The following is a 22,540-nucleotide window of genomic DNA, read 5'->3' on the forward strand; positions in this document are numbered from 1 at the left end:
ACCAGTCAAAAGTTTGGAAACGTTACTATTTTTAATGTTTTTGAAAGAAGTCTCTTATGCTCATCAAGCCTGCAGTTAAAAAAAAAAAAAAAAAAAAAAAAAACAGTAATATTATGAAATATTATTACAATTTAAAATAATGGTTCTCTTTTTTAATATATTTTAAAATGTAATTTTTTTTTGTGATGCAAAGCTGAATTTTCATCAGCAAGTACTCCAGTCTTTGGTGTCTTATGATCCTCCAGAAATCATTCTAATATGCTGATTTATGATCAATGTTGGAAACAGTTGTGCTGCTTAATATTTTTTTTATAACCTGAGATACTTTTTTCAGGATTATTTGATGAATAAAAAGTTAAAAAGAACTGTATTTATTTGGAATAGAAATCTTTTGTAACAATATACACTACCGTTCAAAAGTTTGGGAACAATAACTTTTTTTTTTTTAAAGAAATTAGTACTTTAATTCAACAAGGATGCGTTAAATTGATAAAAGGTGATGGTAACGATTTATATTGTTAGAAATGTTTTTATTTTGAATAAATGCTGTTTTTATGAATAAATGCTGTTAACGTTTTACTCATCAATGAATCCTGAAAAAAGTATTCCAAAAAAATATATTAAACAGCACAACTGTTTCCATCATTGATAATAACTGAGTATCAAATCATCATATTAGAATGATTTCTGAAGGATCATAAGACACCAAAGACTGGAGTACTTGCTGATGAAAATTCAGCTTTGCATCACAAAAATAAATTACATTTTAAAATATATTAAAAAAGAGAACCATTATTTTAAATTGTAATAATATTTCATAATATTACTGTTTTTCTTTTTTTTTTTTTTCTTTTTTTTTTTAACTGCAGGCTTGATGAGCATAAGAGACTTCTTTCAAAAACATTAAAAATAGTAACGTTTCCAAACTTTTGACTGGTACTGTACATATACACATATCAAATTACAAAAAAATTAAAAAGTACACAAATTATCAAATATTTTTGGAAAGTTGTTACACCCTGTGTGAGCAATGTCAGTTTTAGTCCAATGCCATAACATTAACTAGCATTTCTTGGAAAAAGAATATCCTCTCCGGGTCAAAATTACCAGATTTTGCCGAGTTAGATGTGTTCTTGGGTCAACATATTTTGTTGATCCTTGATCAACATTCCTGTTCGAAAATTTAACCATAACCACATCCCTACCCCTAAACCTAACCAAAAGTAACCCCTAAAATCAGAGGGAAATGGAACACTGATGTAGAAGCACCTAACTCTGGTTTTAAGCCTAAACTGGACATAAACTGAAAACTTGTCCATCAAATTGGTTGATTGGAATGTTGTTCATTGTTGCATTGTTTCTGCAGAACCCCAATAAGGGTTAAATGGATAGTTCACCCAAAAATGAAAATTCTGTCATCATTTACTCACTCTCATGTCGACCCAAACCTTTCTCTCTTGTGTGAATTTGGAACTCAAACATTATTAGACCCCACTGACATTAATTATATGGACAAAAAAAACATTTTTCAAAATATCTTGTTTTGTGTTGCACAGAAGAAAGTCATACAAGTTTTAGTCTGATGGTATTCCGTAATATCAAAATATGCTTTCAGCCTATGTCATTGTAAAAGCTAGCCTTCCACACAGGTGACGTTTCTAAACTTAGCTCGCAACAGCTGCTAGTTCAGCTGCACCCAGACCGCATAATGACAGGGACAACAGCTCTATAGATGAGAAAAAGACGACAGTATTTAACTCCAACATATTGGTCAGACTTGCATATTTTAGCTCGCTGCACATGCAAATCACAGCAGAAAGCTTTCATTCAGCAGAGACCACTGTCACCACACTTCCTTGAGGTAGATAGTCATCTGTAGTAGTGAGATTTTGTCGGGTGATAAACTTGTCAGCTTGTTTTTCTGGCCTTACAATATTATGATCTAAAATAAACATTAGAATAGCAGAGCAAAAGATTAACTTTTTAAAGTTTGGGCTTGGTGAGATGTTGAATAGTCAATATTATGAAATATTATTACAATTTAATATAGCTGTTTTCTATTTTAATATATTTTGATGATGGCATTAGTCCAGTCTTCAGTCACATGATCCTTCAGAAATCATTCTAATATGCCGATTTGCTGCTCAAGAAACATTTCTGATTATTATCAATGTTGAAAACAGTTGTGCTGCTTAATATTTTTGTTGGAACTCTGATAAATATTTTTCATGAATGAATAGAAAGTTCAATATAACAGCATTTATTTGAAATAAAAATCTTTTCTAACATTATAAATGTCTTTAGTGTCACTATTTATCGATTTAATGCATCCTTGCTGAATAAAGTATTAATGAATTACTGGACTCTAAACTTTAGTGTATGTGTAGCACAAGCTGTGCATTATGGAATACATGCAGAATACTTCTTGCTAACCTTAAAGTCCCCGTGAACCGGAAGTTGCAAACGACTTTTCTCCAGTGTTATGGCGTATTTCCAAGTGAAACGGAATATTGAACAGAGGGCAGGGTTTTACTTAGCGCTCCTCCTCTCAATCTCTCGCTCATAGCAGACTAACGGTTTGAGGGGAGTGGTTAAGCGTTTTCAAACCAAGCCGTCAAACCTACGTCATCAGAAAAAGACGCCATTCCAGACCGGAAGTAACTTTTCAGATTTTGATTAAAGATTACCATGGTAAATTATTATTATTATTTTTTTTATTTACTTGCACGGATTAATTGTTCACCACAAGACTAGTAATATGCGCTAACAAAGTAAATAGGGTCAATTTTGATTTCATGGGGACTTTAAGTATGAGCAATCATAATAGTGATACTTTTCTTGGCAAACACCACCAATTAAACGCAAGCGAGACCAAATGTTGGCAGCTCCATTTAATTCGCAATTAAAAATGATAAAGACATATTTGCTGTCTGCGGGCCTGAATTGACTTTCTATATCTGAAAATAAAGTGCAGCAGCAAATGTAACAATGGAAGAAAAAAAAAACATTTACAATGTGCATTTTTTACAAAGAAAACATGAATGTAACACAGGTGTTGTGCTATAGATTCAGACACACAAGTCAGTATATTTAGGGAATCAAATATTACAGGTGTTTGGAAATCAATCACAGCAGATGTGCTCTCAAAATATACAAAATGAACTCATTCATTCGAGTAAATTTCAATCCCATTGGTAAAAGGCACCGTCTGTGGAGACAAAAATAAAAAAACAACACCACCAGATTGGCAGTCAAAGCTTTCAGTTGATAATGTTAGCAAGTTGAAAACAGCAGACGTTTAACAAGCTAACATTCTGATTTTGACTCATTTCTGTTATGTCTTCCTCAATATATATGTACAGATAATTCAGTTATCTGCACTGGAGTGATAATATAGCAGATGTGACGAAATTCTCCCTGAGAATATCAGTGGCATTCACTACCATCCTGAGTGCATCTTCAGAATTGATTGTCTCCGAAACCCAATTGACCAGTTGAATTAGATGGCATTGCACAGGTTTTGTATAGGGCAATATTAGACCAGCAGGTCTACAAGTATCGCCATGCCTTAATACTCATATTCCTGATACTCCAGCCTGACCATGTTGCTATGGTTACAACCTTTCATGCAATGCATTTCCCTGCACTTTCTGGCTATCCTCCAGATCAGCCTTTGTTTGAGTATTATTAAATGGCTAGCTCAAATCAACATGGGACAGACGTTGGAGTTGAAGCTTTACGGGTTGCCTTTTGTTTAAATTTCATTGCATGTAGTGGAGTGAATGTAGCATGTCTAATGTTCACGATTATATATTTGTTGGCATGCTACAGTATTTGGTTTTTGTAACAACAGCATGGGATTGAAACAAACCCAACACATGGGAATGGATTACATTGAATCTATAACACTGTGCAATATACAGCAGGGTTGCCTATTGGGCTGATAGTCTCGAGCATTGTGTCGCTCAGTGTCTACGTCTCAGTGTGCAAAGCTAAAATATACTACAAATGAAAGTCAAAGTGTCCATGGACATTACATTTGAATGAACATTTCTAAGAATTATACACACTCAATTAGAAAATGTGATGCATCTAACAGTTTGTTCACGGCATGCACTATGCTTCCATGTTTGAAAGTCTGAGACCACACTTAAAATCTGGCATTTAAAAACCAACAATATTTCACCATTTCTAGGTCACTAGAACATCTCTAATTCAATTTCTGATATTAATTATGTGAGCTCGGTCAGATTTTCTTTAAGCCATTGAAGCAAAAGATGCTCTTTGGATCATTCTCAAATCATGCTGGGTAACATGATCATCAGAATGATTTTTTACCCCCTTTGGAATAACATGGACAGATAAGTCGATGACATTAAGACATTGAATGTGCATTAAAAAAGTAAAGGTGAATTCTGACTTAATGTTGATTTGATAATAAAACAGGACTACTAAAATACTACTACTAAAATATTCTTAAATTCATGCAGATTTTGCAGTTCAACTTTTCACTGTAATTGTTACGGTGATACATTTTTTAATATAAATATTTAGTTATTTTCTAACTTAATTTGTAATATATACATTAAAAAATATGCAATTATTGGTTTTCTACGTTTCTAATGTTTTTAAATACATTTTTAGAATTGTTTATATATATATACACATACACACACATTATAATATATATATATACATTTTTAAAGACTTACTTAAATATATTAGTAAATGATGTGTACTTATATACATATATAAACATTTAAAAATATAAAAAGATTGGTTTGAAAGCAAATGTTAATATTATTTATATATATTATATATATGTGTGTGTGTGTGTGTATGTGTATATATAAATAAATATATATATACTATATATATATATACACACATATATATATAAATAAATATATATATAATTTATATATATACACACACATATATATATATATATATATATATATATATATATATATATATATATATATATACATACACACACACACACACATTTAAAAATTAAGTTAGAAAACAAATGTTTATATTACAAATGATACTATCAGCATAACAATTAGAGTGAACTAATTTACATGTAAATACTAAATTAGACAAAAGCAAAATAGGTATCAGACTTTTGGACCCCAGTGTATTTTGTGTTTGGTTTACAGCTTTAGATTTGTGGACACTTTACATGACACAGTACTGATTTGCATGACCTGGATGACCTATATGTCTTGGCGTGGAGCTCTGGGTTCCGTGTAATTCGGGACCTTTTGTTTTCCACAGTGTAGTAGACAGAAACGTGTTTTGTTGATCATGCAAATTCCAGCGGATGTTGGCACAGCATGAAGGGGAGGGAGGGATCGAGAGGGGATAAAGTGGGACAGACATTAATTCAGCAACTCACCATCATCAAGCACTAAACGCTTACAGATTATAACATCTGATGCACGTCATAAATAGATTAAAGAACAATATAATTCACACTGTGAGGCTCCACTGCATTACACATCCAGCAGGAAATTATTTCGAGTCTAGTTCCATTCCTAAAAATGAACTGAATTCAAATCAGTTTGGGGGGCTTATAAATAAAACATTCTAAAACAAAATCTCCTCAATTAGTCTTTGATCACGATGCCAAATACGTCATGTGGAGGAGAGCGTCAATGTGCAATTGAAGATATTCACGAGATGCAACGAACAGGAAAACTGCACGTTGTGATTGTTGTATCTAAGTGGCCGGTGTTTGGTCACTTGGCACCCAGGGCTATTTTGGGGTGTCTGTTTGTGCGTCCAGGTCCTGAGCAGGATGACCGAAGCTGAATCAGCACAGCCAGCGACCCGATCCCTGTGAGCGCTTCCTCCTCCGCTTACAGATGTAGTAGATAGGCAGAGCAAACAAGCCTGAAGAGAGATCAGTCACAACACAGGACAGCTCGGTCACACTGCAACCATCAACTAATCTGGTCAAACAATCACAGTCTGAAGTAATGTGTACCAGCAAGTTCTTTACAGAAAAATAGAAATAAGTTTGGGATCAGTGCATTTTTTAAATGTTTTTAAAAGAAGTCTGTTATGCTTGCCAAGGTTGCATTTATTTGATCCAAAATTGTGTGAAATATTATTACAATTTAAAATAACTGTTTTCTATTTGTATTCTATCTGTGATACAAAGCTGAATTTTCAGCATCATTACTCCAGTCTTCAATATCACATGATCCTTTAGCATTTCTTTTGTAACATTATAAATGTCTTTACTGACTTTTTATCAATGTAATGCATCCTTGCTGAATGATTCATTTCTTTAAAAATAATGTTACAAAAGCTTTCTATTTCAGATACATGCTGTTCTTTTGAACTTTCTATTCATTAAAGAATCCTGAAAAATTTACAACACTGTTTTCAACATTGATAATAATCAGAAATGTTTCTTGAGCAGCAAATCAGAATATTAGAATGATTTCTGAAGGATCATGTGACACTGAAGACTGGAGTAATGATGCTGAAAATTCAGCTTTGAATCACAGGAATAAATAAAAAAATTTTTTGCAGATCTTATTACCGTTATATAGTAAAACAATCATTAAATTAAAACCTGCATGAATTAAAGACAATATTTTAGCTAATATTATCAAGATGTATCAAAATAATTAATTCCATAATATAAAAACATCAATTTCTTGGGCCATACAGTCTTAAATGATACCCAAGTCAGTCCTTATTGCCTGTCCTACATTTGGAATTTTGAAGGAAAAAATGCTTTATTTTACACTTTACATTTTGTAATATCAAGATTCATATGGCTTAATGTCACAACCATTTGTATATTTTTATTATAGAACTGATTTTGTTTATGAGAATTTGGGTGGGAGGAGTGCTTAATTGTCATAAATATAATGATAAAAAAGCAAATATAATTATAAAATCTTATTTAGTGGGATGCAATATAACCCAGAGATGTTCCTGACAGGGTTTATAAGATTCACTTAGGAAGTGTTACACAATCCTTACCTACGACCAAAGCCAGAGCTCCGACGACCACCACGAGGACAATGACCACTGGAGCCACCAGCACTTTACTCACTGTGGAATGAGCAACAGAAAAGCATTCAGGCTCACAAAAACAAACACATTTAGAATTCTTATCTACTTCTGGACTAAAGAGAAATGGATGGAGTGCATTTGTCTTTCTGAGCAAGTCACTTGGTTAAAGTGAACCCTGTGGAACAAACACTTGTGTCTGTGATGTATGGATGGTTGGGTATCATATGGTTCACTGGACTAGCCTGAGGACACCACACAAACACTGGCTCATGTAAAGTACACACACAGAGATATGCAAACTAAAAGCAGATCATAGAGCCGGTCATATCTCTGCAACATTTCTAACTGGCGTTATCAGGAGGTTTTTAAACTAACATGGTTTGGGTTGTGTAAACTGTTCTTTCAGGTTCTCTAGTTGTGTCAGGACATTTTGTTTTTGTGACAAAAATCTTTAACATAGAAAGAACTTAAATTAGTTTGCATCCAACTTACTACAAACAGAGCCTCGGACCAGCCGGCGCAGGTGGGGTTTCTCAGGCAGGTAGCGGTACTTGCATCCAAACACACTTAGGTTGGAGGTGTGGTCTCCAAAGAAGCGCAGATGCCTATACTTCTCCCCACATCGATAACAAAAGTTTGTGTTGCACTGTGTGCAGGTCATGTGATCACAGCCCTCCGTTCTCTGAATGTGAATCTGTTGGTATAGAGAAGAAATACTCCTGGCAATGAGTGATCTATTCACAAAGATGCACCATCCAGCCATCTATTTTTTTTCTTCTACCACATATTGGTTACATTTCTAGCCAGATTTTAAGAGCTAGTGGCACAGATTTTCCTGAATCTGGGCCAGTGACTGATATGTTCAATTAGTGAAAGCATAAGCTCACAAAATGATAATTATTCCAACAAACAATGCACTTCTCTGAATTATAGGTTGAGAAACTCGCTCTCAAAAGAAAGATCTTAGCTAAGCCCTCAGGTATCTGGCTCAGGTATGAAGGTATGTCAAACGCCCATGTTTTGATGTGTCCTCCAAAGCACCATGAATGCAGAGCACCAATGTCTGGATGGAAAACAGCAACGCCTTGTAGAGCTTGTTGATCTCTTGAAATTGTGTCAGTGGATAGAAAATGGTCTCAAGTGAACTTTAATTTAGGATCACTTTGCCCACACCCCAGTCTTATGACTTCCTGCAATGCCATGTTTACTAAGACCGTAATTAGAATTAGACAAGAGGAAAGGAAAAGAAAAACAATCCTTTTTCACTATCTAAAATGGGAACATTCTGTTTTTTCACTGACTGTCTCTGTTAATCCGAACTACGTACCTCCTATTCTTTTTAAATTAGCCATATTTTATATTTCTGTAGCAAGTCTGCTTGCTTTGTAAGTCAAGTTTCTGGCACTAAAAGTGTGATAGAAGGGTTTTAAATTGACATTTTCCATCCAGACAGTTGATGTACCCGATTGACTTCCATAGTAGGAAAAATACTATGGAAGTCAATGGGGTCCATCAACCGTTTGGTTACCAATACCAACATTCCAACAGATTAATAATTTCCGTAAAAAATGGCAGTTGTACATTGTTAGTCTATGATACCCAATACACAACCCCAAACTTTTGAATGGTAGTGTAGGTCATTTGCATATAATACTTTACCATAAGGTTCAATTTGTTAACATTAATGTATTGGGTATCATAGATTAACAATGGACAACACCAAAAGTTTGCACCAAAAGTTTGGGGTTTCAAAACCCCAAAAGTTTCAAAAATCATGATCATGTGTGACACTGAAGACTGGAGTAATGGCTGCTGAAAATTCAGCCATCACAGGAATAAATAACATTTGAAAATAAATATATAAAAAAACAGTTTTGTAGAGTTCGTTCATTACCTTGCAGCGTGGGCACTTCTGAGCGTTCCTCTGGCCATGTTCGATGACGCTGGCCCAGTGACGCAACAGTTTGTCTCCTTTATTGTAGTCTCGACACTTCAGGCCTTCATGCCAGGGCGCATGGCATTTAAAACACCAAACAAACTGGCACATTGAGCACTGAATCTGAGGGGGAATATTTAAAGACACAACAAACACAGTCAGTTTGCTTACTCAAGAATGTCTTTTACTAAAGAAAGTCGCTCTAAATCAGAGTTAAGGCACATAACTCCAAACAATGTAAGCTAATTAACTGCAGAAAGGACGAAAACCTAACCTTATACTTGTGTTCAATCTTGGTGGACGTCTGTTGGCTACGACCCTTCAGGGAAGTAAACAGGCTGCACTGGGGACACGGTTTTGTGCTGGAGTCCAGTCTGCTCAGCTCCAAGAAGTACTTGTATTTTGCAAGCTCCTCACTGGTCAGGTGAGGAATCACCAAGCTCTCCCCCAAGTAACCACTGCACTCCGTGATGGGACACACCAAGTGTGCCCGACCCACGTGAACCTTAAAAGAAACCCAAATTTACACATGACTAAAATGCAAACAACCGTCAGCAGCATTAAGGAATACGTCAGGTCAGAGGTCACCCTTCCGCCAAGTTTCAAATGTGGATATATTTCTTAGAAAATCCCATCACTTCAGAAGGTATTTATTAACCCAGTGGAGTCGTATGGATTAATTTTATGATGGATGGAAGGGCTTTTTGGAGCTCTATTCAATGCCATTACAATGCTGGGAAGAGCCAGGATATTATTTAATATAACTCTGATTGTGTTTGGTTGAAAGAAGAAAGTCATTTATACCTAGAATGGCTTGAGCGTGAGTAAATCATGGGATAATTTACCTTATTGGGTGAACCATTCCTTTAATGCAACGTTAAGCCTTTAGATGACTCCATGTGCAGTTAAATATGTAATCCACCCTGTTTGAAAACGGTTAACTGCACAGTGACGTGTGGACAGTGATTTAGCGTTCTTGGAAATCGCGGGTTTTAATCAGTGATTACAAGCTAGTGCACAAGCAGCAGGAAGTCCAACCAATCTGTGTACACAAGCAACTCAAATAGCCACTGTACAACCAACACGATACCCGAGGTACTTCCAAGTCAATGATCAACGTCACCTTCTCAAACAATCACTGGGCTATGGTAAATTGTGACTGAAGATGGCTCAGGTAGGAAGGTACCCTAGGGGCTCGTTCCTACTAGTTTGAACAGGTTGAATGCGGTATGATTTGTTGATAAATGGATATGTGTTGAATGACCTTTCCCAGTCTCCTGGAGGGTTAAGAGATCTCATGGATCAGTGAGATTCATTTCATTCTCATTGTTCATCATACTACTGCAGGGCTTTGGTGCAGCCCTACAGCTGCAGGACTGTGACTATCGGCACCTCCCCTGCGAGAGGATTACGTCCCCACCCGTCTTCTTTCGGCTCCCCTTTGGGACGACAGGATTATCGAGCACTTCCATCGCAAATAAATAATCTACTCTCAGCTCTCCTATTTTTATGATGGGATTTCAAGCACACATTTAGTGGACATTATCTGAGGTGACAATAAAAAGAGATGACGAGATGTCGGAAAATTCGAGCAAGTTTTGGGTAGTTACAAATCTGCTGGAATAAAATCTGCCATGATATCTGTAAGCAATGCACTCTGGATCAATCTAGACAAGACTGAATTCCATCTGTCCCTATGATGTGAGCATCAGGAAAGGTTGACAACAGTTACCACTTTCGGTTTACTACTATACTACCACATTGTACATCCCTAAAATATGGCTATGCTAGATAATAACCCTTGTTCTGTGGAAACTCTTGAGTAAGGGTCAATTGTGTAAGAGTTTGAACAAAGAACAAAGGTTACTTTTAGCAATGAATCACAAAATTATACAGCAAGTGACTAGTCATTTAGTAGGCCAGATTTAAAAAAATATTTTTTTTAGGGGTGATAAAGTTTAGTCGCTAGAATCATACACATTCAGCCCTTTGTTTTTTGAGCGTTTTGCCACAAGCCTTGTATTAAGTTTCTGCTGCTCTTCGTCAAGCTGCTTTTGAGTACATAAATGCATCTTTAAAAATCTAAGAAAACCAATCAATTAGGGCAAATTGAACCTGAAATCAACCTAATTATACAGGATACATTTACATACAAGAGGACACACTAAGATTTTTTTCAAAAGTACGTCAAAATCACCTCCGTGAGAACAAGGTGTGTCCCAATTTGCACCATTTTGTAGTATAAATAGTGTGAGTAGTGTTCACATTAAAAATTCCAACCAGAAAAAGTGCACTTTCAATACCCGATGATGCACTTATTTATAAAAAAAAAAGAAAAAAAAGTAGATTGTTGGACACTTCATGCACTCAAACTGTTGCAGATTATTATGTAGTCAAAGGGGAGGGTCTATCAGACTCCGATGTTGGACGACAAAATACCCATTAAAGCCTCACATACTGGATTAATACATATTGCGTTGTATAAGTGCACAGTGTATACACTCTATAGTACGTCATTTGGGACACAACTTCAGATTACCTAAGCTCTGCTGGAACAGGCTCGTACTAGTTTAGGGACGCTGCTTGAGTCATTTATAAATGACGCACTTGACTAATGCAAAAGATAGTCTTAGTAAACAGCACTAACAATGCTCATGTTGAGACAAGGGCTCTCGTGGCTGATTGTCTGGTGTCTTGTTCCCGCAGCAGGTGAGATTCTGCAAGCAGGGTGTGCTTGGAGTTTACTTTGGGATCCTAATGAGATCTGGCACTCCCATGAGAGCCCTTACCTGAGTACGTGGCACCAACTGGTGACAGCAGTGCTCGCACTCCCCCAGGGCCACCCACCGGTCCATTTTACACCTGTCAGCCTGCTGCTAATGGGCCGACCGTACAGCTAGCACAATAACGGCACCCAGCAGTCACCGCATACGTGAACAATCCTCTCAGTATGGACAGAGAGTCTGATTTTCAGCCTGCCATGTCACACGCTGGCATCTTGTATCAACTTTGGCATGTTTTCTGATTGACCAGCACCGTCTCTTGAGGCGGACTATTTTCTCGGAAATATATTTAATGGATGTGAAATCGAGTGCAGAATTTAAGCATAAATCAGTTTTCTTTATGGTAAACACCCAGTCAACAGTATGAAAGAAACCAAACTGCTGTGGGAAACACTGAAATTTAGTGAGAGACACTTATCTTTCACATCTAGTTTATATTAGTTAATCATATATTCTAATATTAACACAAACCGGGTATGGATTAACTTAATCTAGAAGAGCATTCCTATCCTTAGATGACTTTTAAGAAAACTATGCTGCATACGCAACACACAGCATGAGAAACCATGCTTGTCGGTGAGAGGATGAACACCTCAGGGTGTAAATTGTGTGTCCAAACACTTTCAGTATAGCATCCATAAAAAAAGTAATCAAACATTTTCTTTTTCCATTTCCTCAGCAGATTTCTTGCATCACCTAATTTCAGCACTGGATCACATTTTTTAATCTAAGGCCCCATGAATATCAATTACAGTAGGTTGTAGGTAACATTCAGTCTAGCAGAAAGTGTATACATTCATACATTTAAACGGATCAGTTATTCTGCAAGCCTACAAAGGTCAGTAAAGCTGTCTATACTGTACAGTACTCCTAGAAAACATTACAAGATTTGATTGCATATAAAAGATCAAATCTAATGAGGCATTTACAATACAGTACAGTATCAACACTGACTTCAGCTGAACAACAGCCGAAATGCATAATTTTCCTGATATTACTGTAAAGCTGCTTTGTATAAAGCGCTAGGCTATATAAAGTCGACTTGACTTTAAAAGTGAAAAGCAGACAGACAGACATTTCCAAAATGTTTAGGCATCACCACTGTGGCTTTTAAATGCAACTTTCACAGTGCAAGAGTAAAGATAAATCAAAGGCTTTATTAAAATAAAAAATAAAGCTCTAACACTATACAACAACTGCAACAGTTGTTGGGCCATTTTCTGTCATTTAGAGTTTTTGAAAAGAACCATGGTTAAGCTGAGCTCCTGTGCATCAGGGCTGGGCTATTGTATACCTTTATGAATTCTCTATAATTTATGAGTTAAAAGGAATTTACTGACAATCAACAGTCACACCAGAGGAATTCACCAACAATCAACAGTCACAGCAGAGGAATTTCACTACTAAACTCCAGACGGATCATTACAACATCCCTAAATTATACAAATATTTCATTTGGACTAAATCATCATCATTTAAATTCAGTATTTTTTTTTTTAGATAGCTACAGTGTTTTGGCTTAAAAATTAAGTGTTTATTGTATTACAAACCATGAATACACACACACGCCCATGCATACATCTGAAATATGTATACAGTATACATACGTACATTATATGTGACCCTGGATCACAAAACCAGTCACAAGTCGCACGGGTATATTTGTGGCAATAACCAACAATACATTGTTTGGGTCAAAATGATCGATTTTTCTTTTATGCCAAAAATCATTAGGCTATTAATTAAAGATCATGTTCCATGAACATATTTTGTAAATTTCCTACCGTAAATATATAAAACATGTATTTTTGTGAGTGAATGCAGCACAATCGCCAACATAAATGGACAACTTTAAAGGCGATTTTCTCAATGTTTTTATTTTTTTTGCACCCTCATATTCCAGATTTTCTAATAGTTGTATCTCGGCCAAATATTGTCCTATCCTAACAAACCACACATCAATGGAAAGCTTATTCATTCAGCTTCCACATGACGTATACATGTCAATTGCAAAAAATGTAGCCATGTGACTGGTTTTGTGGTCCAGAGTCACATATACACACACACACATTTAAAAAACAAACATCTGAACTATTTATAACTTGATACATTCATGATGCTGAAAATAATCTATGCTTTTGTACATAGAGCAACAATCAAAAAATAGTGCAGACTAAATCTAAGTCACAGTTTATGCATAATAATGAACAAATCACGTAGCAGCCGATCACAGAAGTCCTAATTTATTGTTGAAGTCTATGTAATTGTTATAAAAGCAGTGTTTTGATGGCTGTGGCAGTGCTGCTTCACAGGGAATGAATTTAAAAAGACACAAACTCTCAGAAATAGTCCGTGCCAAACGCTGTCAGCACACTAGACAGCTCTGAGAAGTTGTCTCTTTATTCATCTCCTTTGAAACAATGCAGCTAAAAATATTAACTACAAAAATCTGAATAAATTAGTAGACTCAGACCCACAAATGACATGTTGGAAGAAATATGGTTATGGTTGGCTATGGTTACATGTTTATAGGCAATTTATTCTTACCCATAAACATGTTATCATACGCACAACATGAATGTTTATTTTTTTATTACATAAATTCATATTCAAAAAACAAAACCGTTCTGGATCCTGTTTTTGAGCTTAATTCAAATTCAATTCACCTTAGGAATTTAAAGCAACACTTTTCCTCTTTGGTCACACTACAGGTTGGAAGCGGAATTGTCCATTACCGCTGTCGTAAATAATTTCGCCGCCCGCAGCCTGCCGTCGCACGCACACTCGCTGTTTATCTAGCACCGGCTTTGGAATGAACCATGTCCACTGACAAGGTAGAGTATGTTGTTCTAAGAAAATTTTTTGTTTTCTTCTTAACACTAAGAAAAATGTTCCTTAGTGTTGCTTTAAAAGTCATTCTGAATTCAATTCTGAATGGCCCACAACACTAATGCACCTCATTCTTTTCAAAATTACGAGACGGATGTTACCACAGTCATCTTTCTGAAAGTTGTGTTGGCATAATAGAGATATACCATATATTATGACTATCCATGTCTCTTTAAACATAAGTAAGCCGCTAATGGACTCAGTAGTACATGCCAGCATTCTGAAATATTACTCCAAAGAATGAACCAAACGCCCTTGCCATAGGCACCTGACATTTAGACTGGTCGCCCCATTTGCCAAGCCCAACACAAAGGGCTGAAATGAGAAACAGTAGCTCTGTGAAGTTAAATATTAGCTATTTAAATGAGTCTTTTGTAGTGCAGACCTCTCGCCATTTCTTTTCAGTAAAAGTGCACATTAACCGTTCACCCATTCGTTTCATCTGGTTACAAACAATATTCATAGCATTCATTTGAGCTTATCTAAATTGCTTTTGAAATCATGTACACCACAGGCCTTAAAATGATTGCAATAAAAGCAGGATTGCAAAAAGATACTGGCAATGTCATCTTCAAATAATAGGAAAAAGTGCCCAAATGATAACTGAAATCATACAACAAAAGCAGAAACTTAACTCAAACTCAGATGTTAAAGGGATAGTTCACCCAAAAAAGAAAGGTTTCTTCAGGTTTTATAAAGGTATATAAGACCTTTTAAGACCAAAATGTAAGGAATAAAGTCAAGGGAACACAACATGATTGTCAATATGTTCTCAAAATGTAAATGTCGAGGGAGAACACAACGAGTTGTATTAGCAACACTTCAAAGTTTCAAAATAAAACTTCTTACCGATCTCTATTACTTTTTAATCCATTTAAAAAAAAAAAAAAAAAAAAAAAAATTGTTTAAGGTTTGAATACCTGCTCACAACCACTAGAATATGGACATACTGCAAAAAAAAGAGCAAAACCTAGGCCCAGTTTCACAGTTTAGATTAAGCCAGGATCAGAGCTTAGTTCAGTTAGGGCATTTAAGTGGCTTTTATGAACATGCCTTAGAAAAAATGGCAGTAACATATTTTAAGATATGTCAGTGCAAGTTGCTTTCAGTTAAAACAGCTCAAACATGCATTTTAGTCTGGAACTAGCCTTAAGCCGTGTCTGTGAACCGGGAGTTAATGTCTTCATTTTGTTTCTCAAGTAATGTAACTTGATTTAAGAATGTTAAGATATTTGTACTGGAAAACAAGACAAAAATACTGAGAAAGATATTTATTTTTTACGCAGTGCATGCAATATTTAATGCCATGACTTTTTTGCTCTGATTTAAGACCTTTTTAAGGCCTTAATTTGTGGAAGGGCAAATTAAGTTTTTTTTTAAGACGCAGAAACGCTGATTTCAAAGAAAGTTGCAACTTTTTGTCCATAAAATTAAATTCAATGTGGTTAAAAACAAGACAATCTTTCAAAATAACTTCCTTAGTGTTCTGCAGAAGAAAGTAAGTCATACAGGGTTGAAATGGCATACGGGTGAGAAAATGATGGCAGAATTTAAATAAAATAATTTCCATCCATCTAGACATAGCCTGCATATGATTGCACGTCACTTAACTCTTCAGGCCTAAAGCTCACGTAGGCAAAGAGGAAGTTTTCAGTCAAAAAGTAGCTGGAATCAGAAACTCGCTATGACGCTGTACACAGTTGTAAAGCTGTCATTGGATACTATTCAAACAGACAGGTTTTACAGGTAGCCTAATCAGTCTTTACAGCAAGACCCTGAAAAGCGAAACACACGCTGCAACAATGGGAGGAGTGGCGATATATCTGCAAGCGGATATATAAACAAAATTATTTTTGGCAGCATCATCTCATAATTGTGCACTCCAGAAGAGAGTTGAGAAAAATGGTCAAGGCGTGCAGCTAAACAGGCCAAGTGAGATCACCAAACGCAAGTTACCGCTTGGGCATGAATAAGACAAAACTACACCAATACCGTCAGCCACAAAAGACGGCTATCATTATCACATCAACCTCTGTCTGACCCCCGAGATCATTCACAGGGGCAATAAATCTGATTTGAGAGAAGAGAAGCAACAGGCAAGCCAGCGTTACTCGATTATGTCCACAAGATCCCTCCAGAAGGGCAAATTGTTTCTATGTTGCCAGCAAAACGCACACAGACCTTCCAGCCAACAGTCATGTAATGTAATTAGGGCACAGAGAGGCTGAGCTCAGTGATTAAGCAATCAATTACAGCACAAGTTCTTCCTCCCCTCGCCACAGTCATGACTCATTGCAACGGGGTAGAAAAAAACCTTCTCTAGACCCCCTTCCTCTTTCTAAGAACCTGATATTACAGAACTGCGTCCAAACTAGGGATGTGATAAACTATATAGTAATGTATGTTTTTGGTTAAGGGTGACATGGAGGTCTTAAAGGAGTAGTTCACACAAAAATGAATATCCTTTGATCAATTACTCACCCTTATTGTCATGTCAAAACCTGCATGACTTTCTTTCTTTTATAGAGCACAAGAGAAAAATGCTTTTTTTAACATCCATACAATGAAAGTCAACGCTGTAAAAAGTATTTTTCATTGCAAGTCGTCAATGAAACAAAGATCATTGGGGTGTGTTTTACATGAAAATACTATTTACTTAAAACCTCATGTTTAATTTAATGTGTAACTAACCGTTTCTTTGCAACTGTTTGTGATATTTACTAGCAATTTCTAAGTGTAAACTTTTTTTATAGTAGCCTAAATCCTACACCAAATGAAGCAGTCTTATGTTGTTTGGACCACAACATTCTTCAAAATATCTTTTGTGTTCCACAGTAAAAAGCAATTCATACAGGTTTGGAACAACATAAGGGTGAGTAAACGATGACAGAATTTTGAATTTTGGGTGAACTATACCTTTTACATCTTGGGTTGTTTTGGGGTTCACCTGATGTGATCAGATGCATTTCTTAAAGGGATAGTTCACTTTGAAATTAAATTTTGGTATGTTTTAGCTTACCTCAAGGGCATCCAAGATGTAGGTGTCTTTTTTTCCGCAGTAGTTTCAATTTTGATATTTTTAGGTCAAACCGTTCTTGTCTCTCAGTCATATAATGCAGGTCTATGGTCACTATCTCAAAGAGCATGCACAGAGAAGTCCAAATTAAACAATTCCCTATCGTCCAAATTAAACAATTCCCCATTGTAAGTACACATTGATGGCCTAAGACACGAAACGAGCGGTTTGTGTGAGAAAACGAACAGTATTTATATAGTTTTTTAACTCTTGTACACAGCCACATCCAAGTGATCTGAGGGCGCGCACGCATCCTGGTGTGTGACGTGTACGCAGACTGGTGCATATATATATATATATACACTAGATGTCGCCTTGGCTACGGCAGTTCATTGGAACGAATGCCATAGGCAAGGCGGCATCTATTCTAGTGTATATATATCTATGCACCAGTCTGCGCACACGTCACACAGCAGGATGCGCGAGCGCCCTCAGATCACTTGGACGTGGCTGTGTACAAGAGTTAAAAAACGATATAAATACTGTTCGTTTTCTCACACAAACCGCTCGTTTCGTGTCTTAGGCCATCAATGTGTACTTACGATGGGGAATTGTTTAATTTGGACTTTGCTCTTTGAGACAGTGACCACAGACCTGCATTATAGGACTGACAGACAAGAACGGTTTGACCTAAAAATATCAAAATTGAAACTACTCTGGAAAAAAAGACACCTACATCTTGGATGCCCTTGAGGTAAGCTACAACATACCAAAATTTAATTTCAAAGTGAACTATCCCTTTAAGCCGCCTTTTCACTGTCTGCAATCTTTAGATACAATTGTCGCAATTCTAGTCACACAACACAAGTTGAGATATGTATCATCTTTCTTAAGCAGTCGATAGTCAGCTTAAGGCCCCGGTATACTCATGGCGAAGTTCTTTTTTGTTCTTTGACTGGAGTAAAAAAAAGTTTGAAATATGTAACTAGCGGTATTAATTAAAAGATGCCACTTTTCCAAGAGGTTTTTACAATGCAAAATCTAAAGTACACCATGCAAATTAAAGCACCACCATTAACAATTTCAAATTAAAATTGTCTGGATGACTAATTGACCACTGTGACTGCACATGCACATGCTGGTGTGTCAAGCATCTTTGAGGAACTCAGAAATATGGTCATTCTTTTTTTCATATCACACAGACATGACTAGTGTACAGTCACAGTGTTACACAATAAGGGCCTGTACTCTGAAGCAAAGGGAGAACTAATGACAAAGTCTGTGATGAGCACATAGGCCAGTCTTGGCAGAACACAGTAAATTCATCACTTCTCTAAAGCAGGACAGGACAGGCTGAGAACGTTTTCACAAGCACAATAGAGAACCTCTCCATTAACAAACAAAAACATGCTATAATTAGAAGACAAACAATAAGAAAGAGCAAATATCAGGATGACTGACAGGTGATCATCCACCTTGGTGTACATTAAAGACCATAATATGGTAATCATTCAGTACCATATATCACAGTATTACCATCACTGCACCAGGGTATAAAGACTGGAAAGCACATGAAGATCACAGATTCACAGCTTCAGGAGGCTGTGATTCTCATTACTGGCATGTAGAGGCATATTAGGCACAAACAAAGGGACATCACCGAAAACAAGACTTTTTATTCAATGCTGAAAAGAAAGGATAAATTTGCAATGAAATGGGGTGGATGTGGATACCTGCGAGATGATGTATCTTTTCAGACATTCTTCACAAACGGCCTTTTTGCAACAGTGTAGCGGCATGATTTGTTTGTCATCAAGACAAATGCGACATGTTAACACAACAGATAAACTGCTGTCAGCATTATTATAAGAGTGGTTTATTCCAGACTCCATCAGGTCAGAGACTGTATAAGGCTCTGGATAGGGATCATGGTCCAATTCTGAATTTGGCAAGTCAGGAGGTAAAACCAGCACATCTGATGATGATGATGATGATGATGTAGTCTCATGATCAGATGTTGTTTTCTCAACAGGTATCCTATAATTATCATTGGCAATACAGTATACAGTGCAGTAAACATGCTCTTTTGATTGGCTGGGATCTTCATCACTCTTGAAATCAATATTATAATCAATATGATGATTCCCATCTGGACTTCCCAATCTTGAGTTGCTCTCCATGTCTTGTTGGAGACTTTTTGTGCTACATTGCATCCTTTCATCATACGTTTCATGATCCAAATCGTTCAGCTTGATGCCAAATCCTACTTTCTCCAGGTTTTTGGGATCTTCTGCATCTCTGATAGAACCAAAATTCCTTCTTAAAATATCCACGGCTCTTATGTTTTCCCTCTCGTTATTTTCTTTATTATTGCCTCCCGGTTCATGTTTGTGTTTATGAAATTCCAAAACATCCTTCGAGGACAATGATGATGATGACACCTTCGCCTCGCTGCTGCGGACATCCTGGCCGAAATCAGTGCTCCGTATCCCGCTGGATACATGGACAGATTCCCCGTCGCGTCCGGTATAACCGGGCATATTTTGCGCGGTGACATTCACACGAACGGAAGAGTCATCTTCCATTCCCGAGCGGTCAACTTTCCATTTGTGCCAAACACACACGGTCCGGTTTCAAACTCACAAACTAAAAACAGAGCGAGTAACTATTATACCACTTCCGGGTCTGAAATCTCAAATCCTACTACGGCGAAGCGTCGGCTTATGAATATTAATTAAGCCACGGTGACGTTACTGGGTAACGTCCCAATGGCGCACATCTGTCTTATGAATATAAATTAGGCGGCTTTGACGTTGTGTCGTTGTCTTCCAATGGCAAAGACCTTGTTTATAAATATTAATAAATCCTTCAGCATAGTATGATTAATAAATTCACAGCTGGGAATTATGCTACTTTTGTTTATGCTCAACTAGGTGAAAACTATTGTATAACCTAGTAAATGCGTCACATCAAGACTGCAGGAAACTTTTGAACCTCCTTAATCTCATCAAATTATTCTTGATCTTAATAATTACCACTTTAAATGTTTTACTACGTGTTAATACAATTTTGTACTTTTTATATTTTGATCAGTGGATATTATTTATCTGACTGTATGACAAGCCGTTTTGACTTTTTTCATTCCCAGGATATGAATTCTTGATATCAACAATTAAATTTTCACTAGTTAAAATGCTACATTTTATTAGTAGGCTAACAATGCAAATTTGTATATCAGGAATTACATTTCCACTTGCCTAGAACAAATGTTAATTCTTGATATCATATCAACAATGACGTCATCACTCGCAGAAATATGAATTCATGATATCAAGAATTAAATCAATAATAACTTTGTTACTAGTAAAAATATAAATTCCTGATATCAAGAACTCAATTTTTTACTAGTTGAAATTCATTCTTGACATCTGTTAATGTATTTCAACATGTTACATTTGTTATTTCTGATATCAATAATTAGGAGAGTAATTTCAGATATCTAAAATGGCTTTTCTTAGTAACAATCACATTCACACTAGAGGGAGGTAGAGCGTAAGGTATAGGCTAAACAAATCTCGATTTGCAAGCTGGTTCTGGTTTGGTGCTTCACAAGATAAGAATGCCAGAAAAAGAACCACATAAGGAAATGCTGAGTGTGATGTTTCTTTGGAAAAGTAAAAGGTAAATTAACCCAGTAATAGGTCACAGTGGGCATGTTGTACAATACATGCTGAATCATCATTCTGCCCCACCTTGTTGATCTCCTTTAGGATAAAGAGGCCCCTGGGTCCCTGATGATATTTGCACATTCACAGCATCTTTAAGCCTTGCAAGGTCAGAAATGAAAGCTTTACACTTCATCCATAAGCAAAAAGGGATATCAAGTTGCCATTAATGATGTTAATAATATACAATATATTGTGTGTATCATAACTTTTGCACCATGTTACAAATTTTAATGTAATTTTATTGATTGATATGCATTAGTATGCAATGCTTATATATATATATTTTACATTATGCAAACACATCAAAACACAAGATGGCCATTCTTTCAAAAAGTGCAACTGTTTCCCAAGATGGCTTTTTAAACGGAGCATGTTAGTCAAATCTTAGTCACTGTCATGTGGCAATGTATAAAAGCGTGACACAAACCCGTCATTAATTAATAAATCAAAATCACGGGTATTAGTCATGCTTAAACGTCCATCTGTTTGGAGGATTATTTTAAAAATTCTAAGGAGTGACCATCTGTTATTATCTGTGATGAATCGAAGAGGGGTCACAATGTCACAGAACGCATTCAAGCACACATCACACATTCAAAGCAAGCGAATCCTGTTCTACACGGAGGCTCGTTTCAGTTGTTGAAGCAGAGAGCCCCTCCCTGCCTCTTCCTTGAGCCATCTATATTCATATTTACTGCCATTTTAGTGCCTATGTGGATATAAAAGGTTGGATACAAAGATTGCCTGTGCCATCACAATGCCAGGTGCTTCTGGGTGGTTGCCAGGGTGTTGCTATGCAGTTGCTAAGGTGATTTGACTGTTTTTTTAGCATGCTGCTTTGTAGTTGCTAGGGTGTTCTGGGTTGTTGCTATGCGGGTTGTTTGCTGTCCTATATCTCTATGATATTCTTTTTTGTGTGTGTGCTAATTTTTCATCTGCCAAGCAAAATGTTATGTCCGATCTACAAAAACAATAGGACCTCTTTTCAACAAGCTACGCAATTTCAGGTTTAATTCATGTCTGTAGATCCTTTAGAAGTGTCGCTTCAAAGTTTAGGAACAACTCCCAAGCAATATTAGCAGTAATAGGCCTGATAGGGATTCTTGCATTATTATTAGAAAGCACCACTAATTGTTACTATAATAAT

General features: G+C 36.4%; 1 protein-coding gene across 1 annotated transcript; it reads right to left on the reverse strand.

Annotated features, from left to right (window-relative positions):
- Positions 1–5,118: 5,118 nt before the first annotated feature.
- Positions 5,119–20,352, reverse strand: rnf217 (ring finger protein 217). The gene is made up of 6 exons (XM_079889199.1): positions 19,399–20,352; positions 9,252–9,482; positions 8,936–9,100; positions 7,534–7,735; positions 7,009–7,080; positions 5,119–5,901 (listed from the first exon to the last, which is right to left on the reverse strand). The coding sequence occupies exons 1-6, from the start codon at positions 20,248–20,250 to the stop codon at positions 5,822–5,824; spliced, it is 1,602 nt and encodes a 533-aa protein (XP_079745325.1). The 5' UTR covers positions 20,251–20,352; the 3' UTR covers positions 5,119–5,821.
- Positions 20,353–22,540: the final 2,188 nt, after the last annotated feature.

Source organism: Squalius cephalus (genome assembly GCF_949319135.1).
Source record: "Squalius cephalus genome assembly, chromosome: 12".
NCBI lineage: Eukaryota > Metazoa > Chordata > Actinopteri > Cypriniformes > Leuciscidae > Squalius > Squalius cephalus.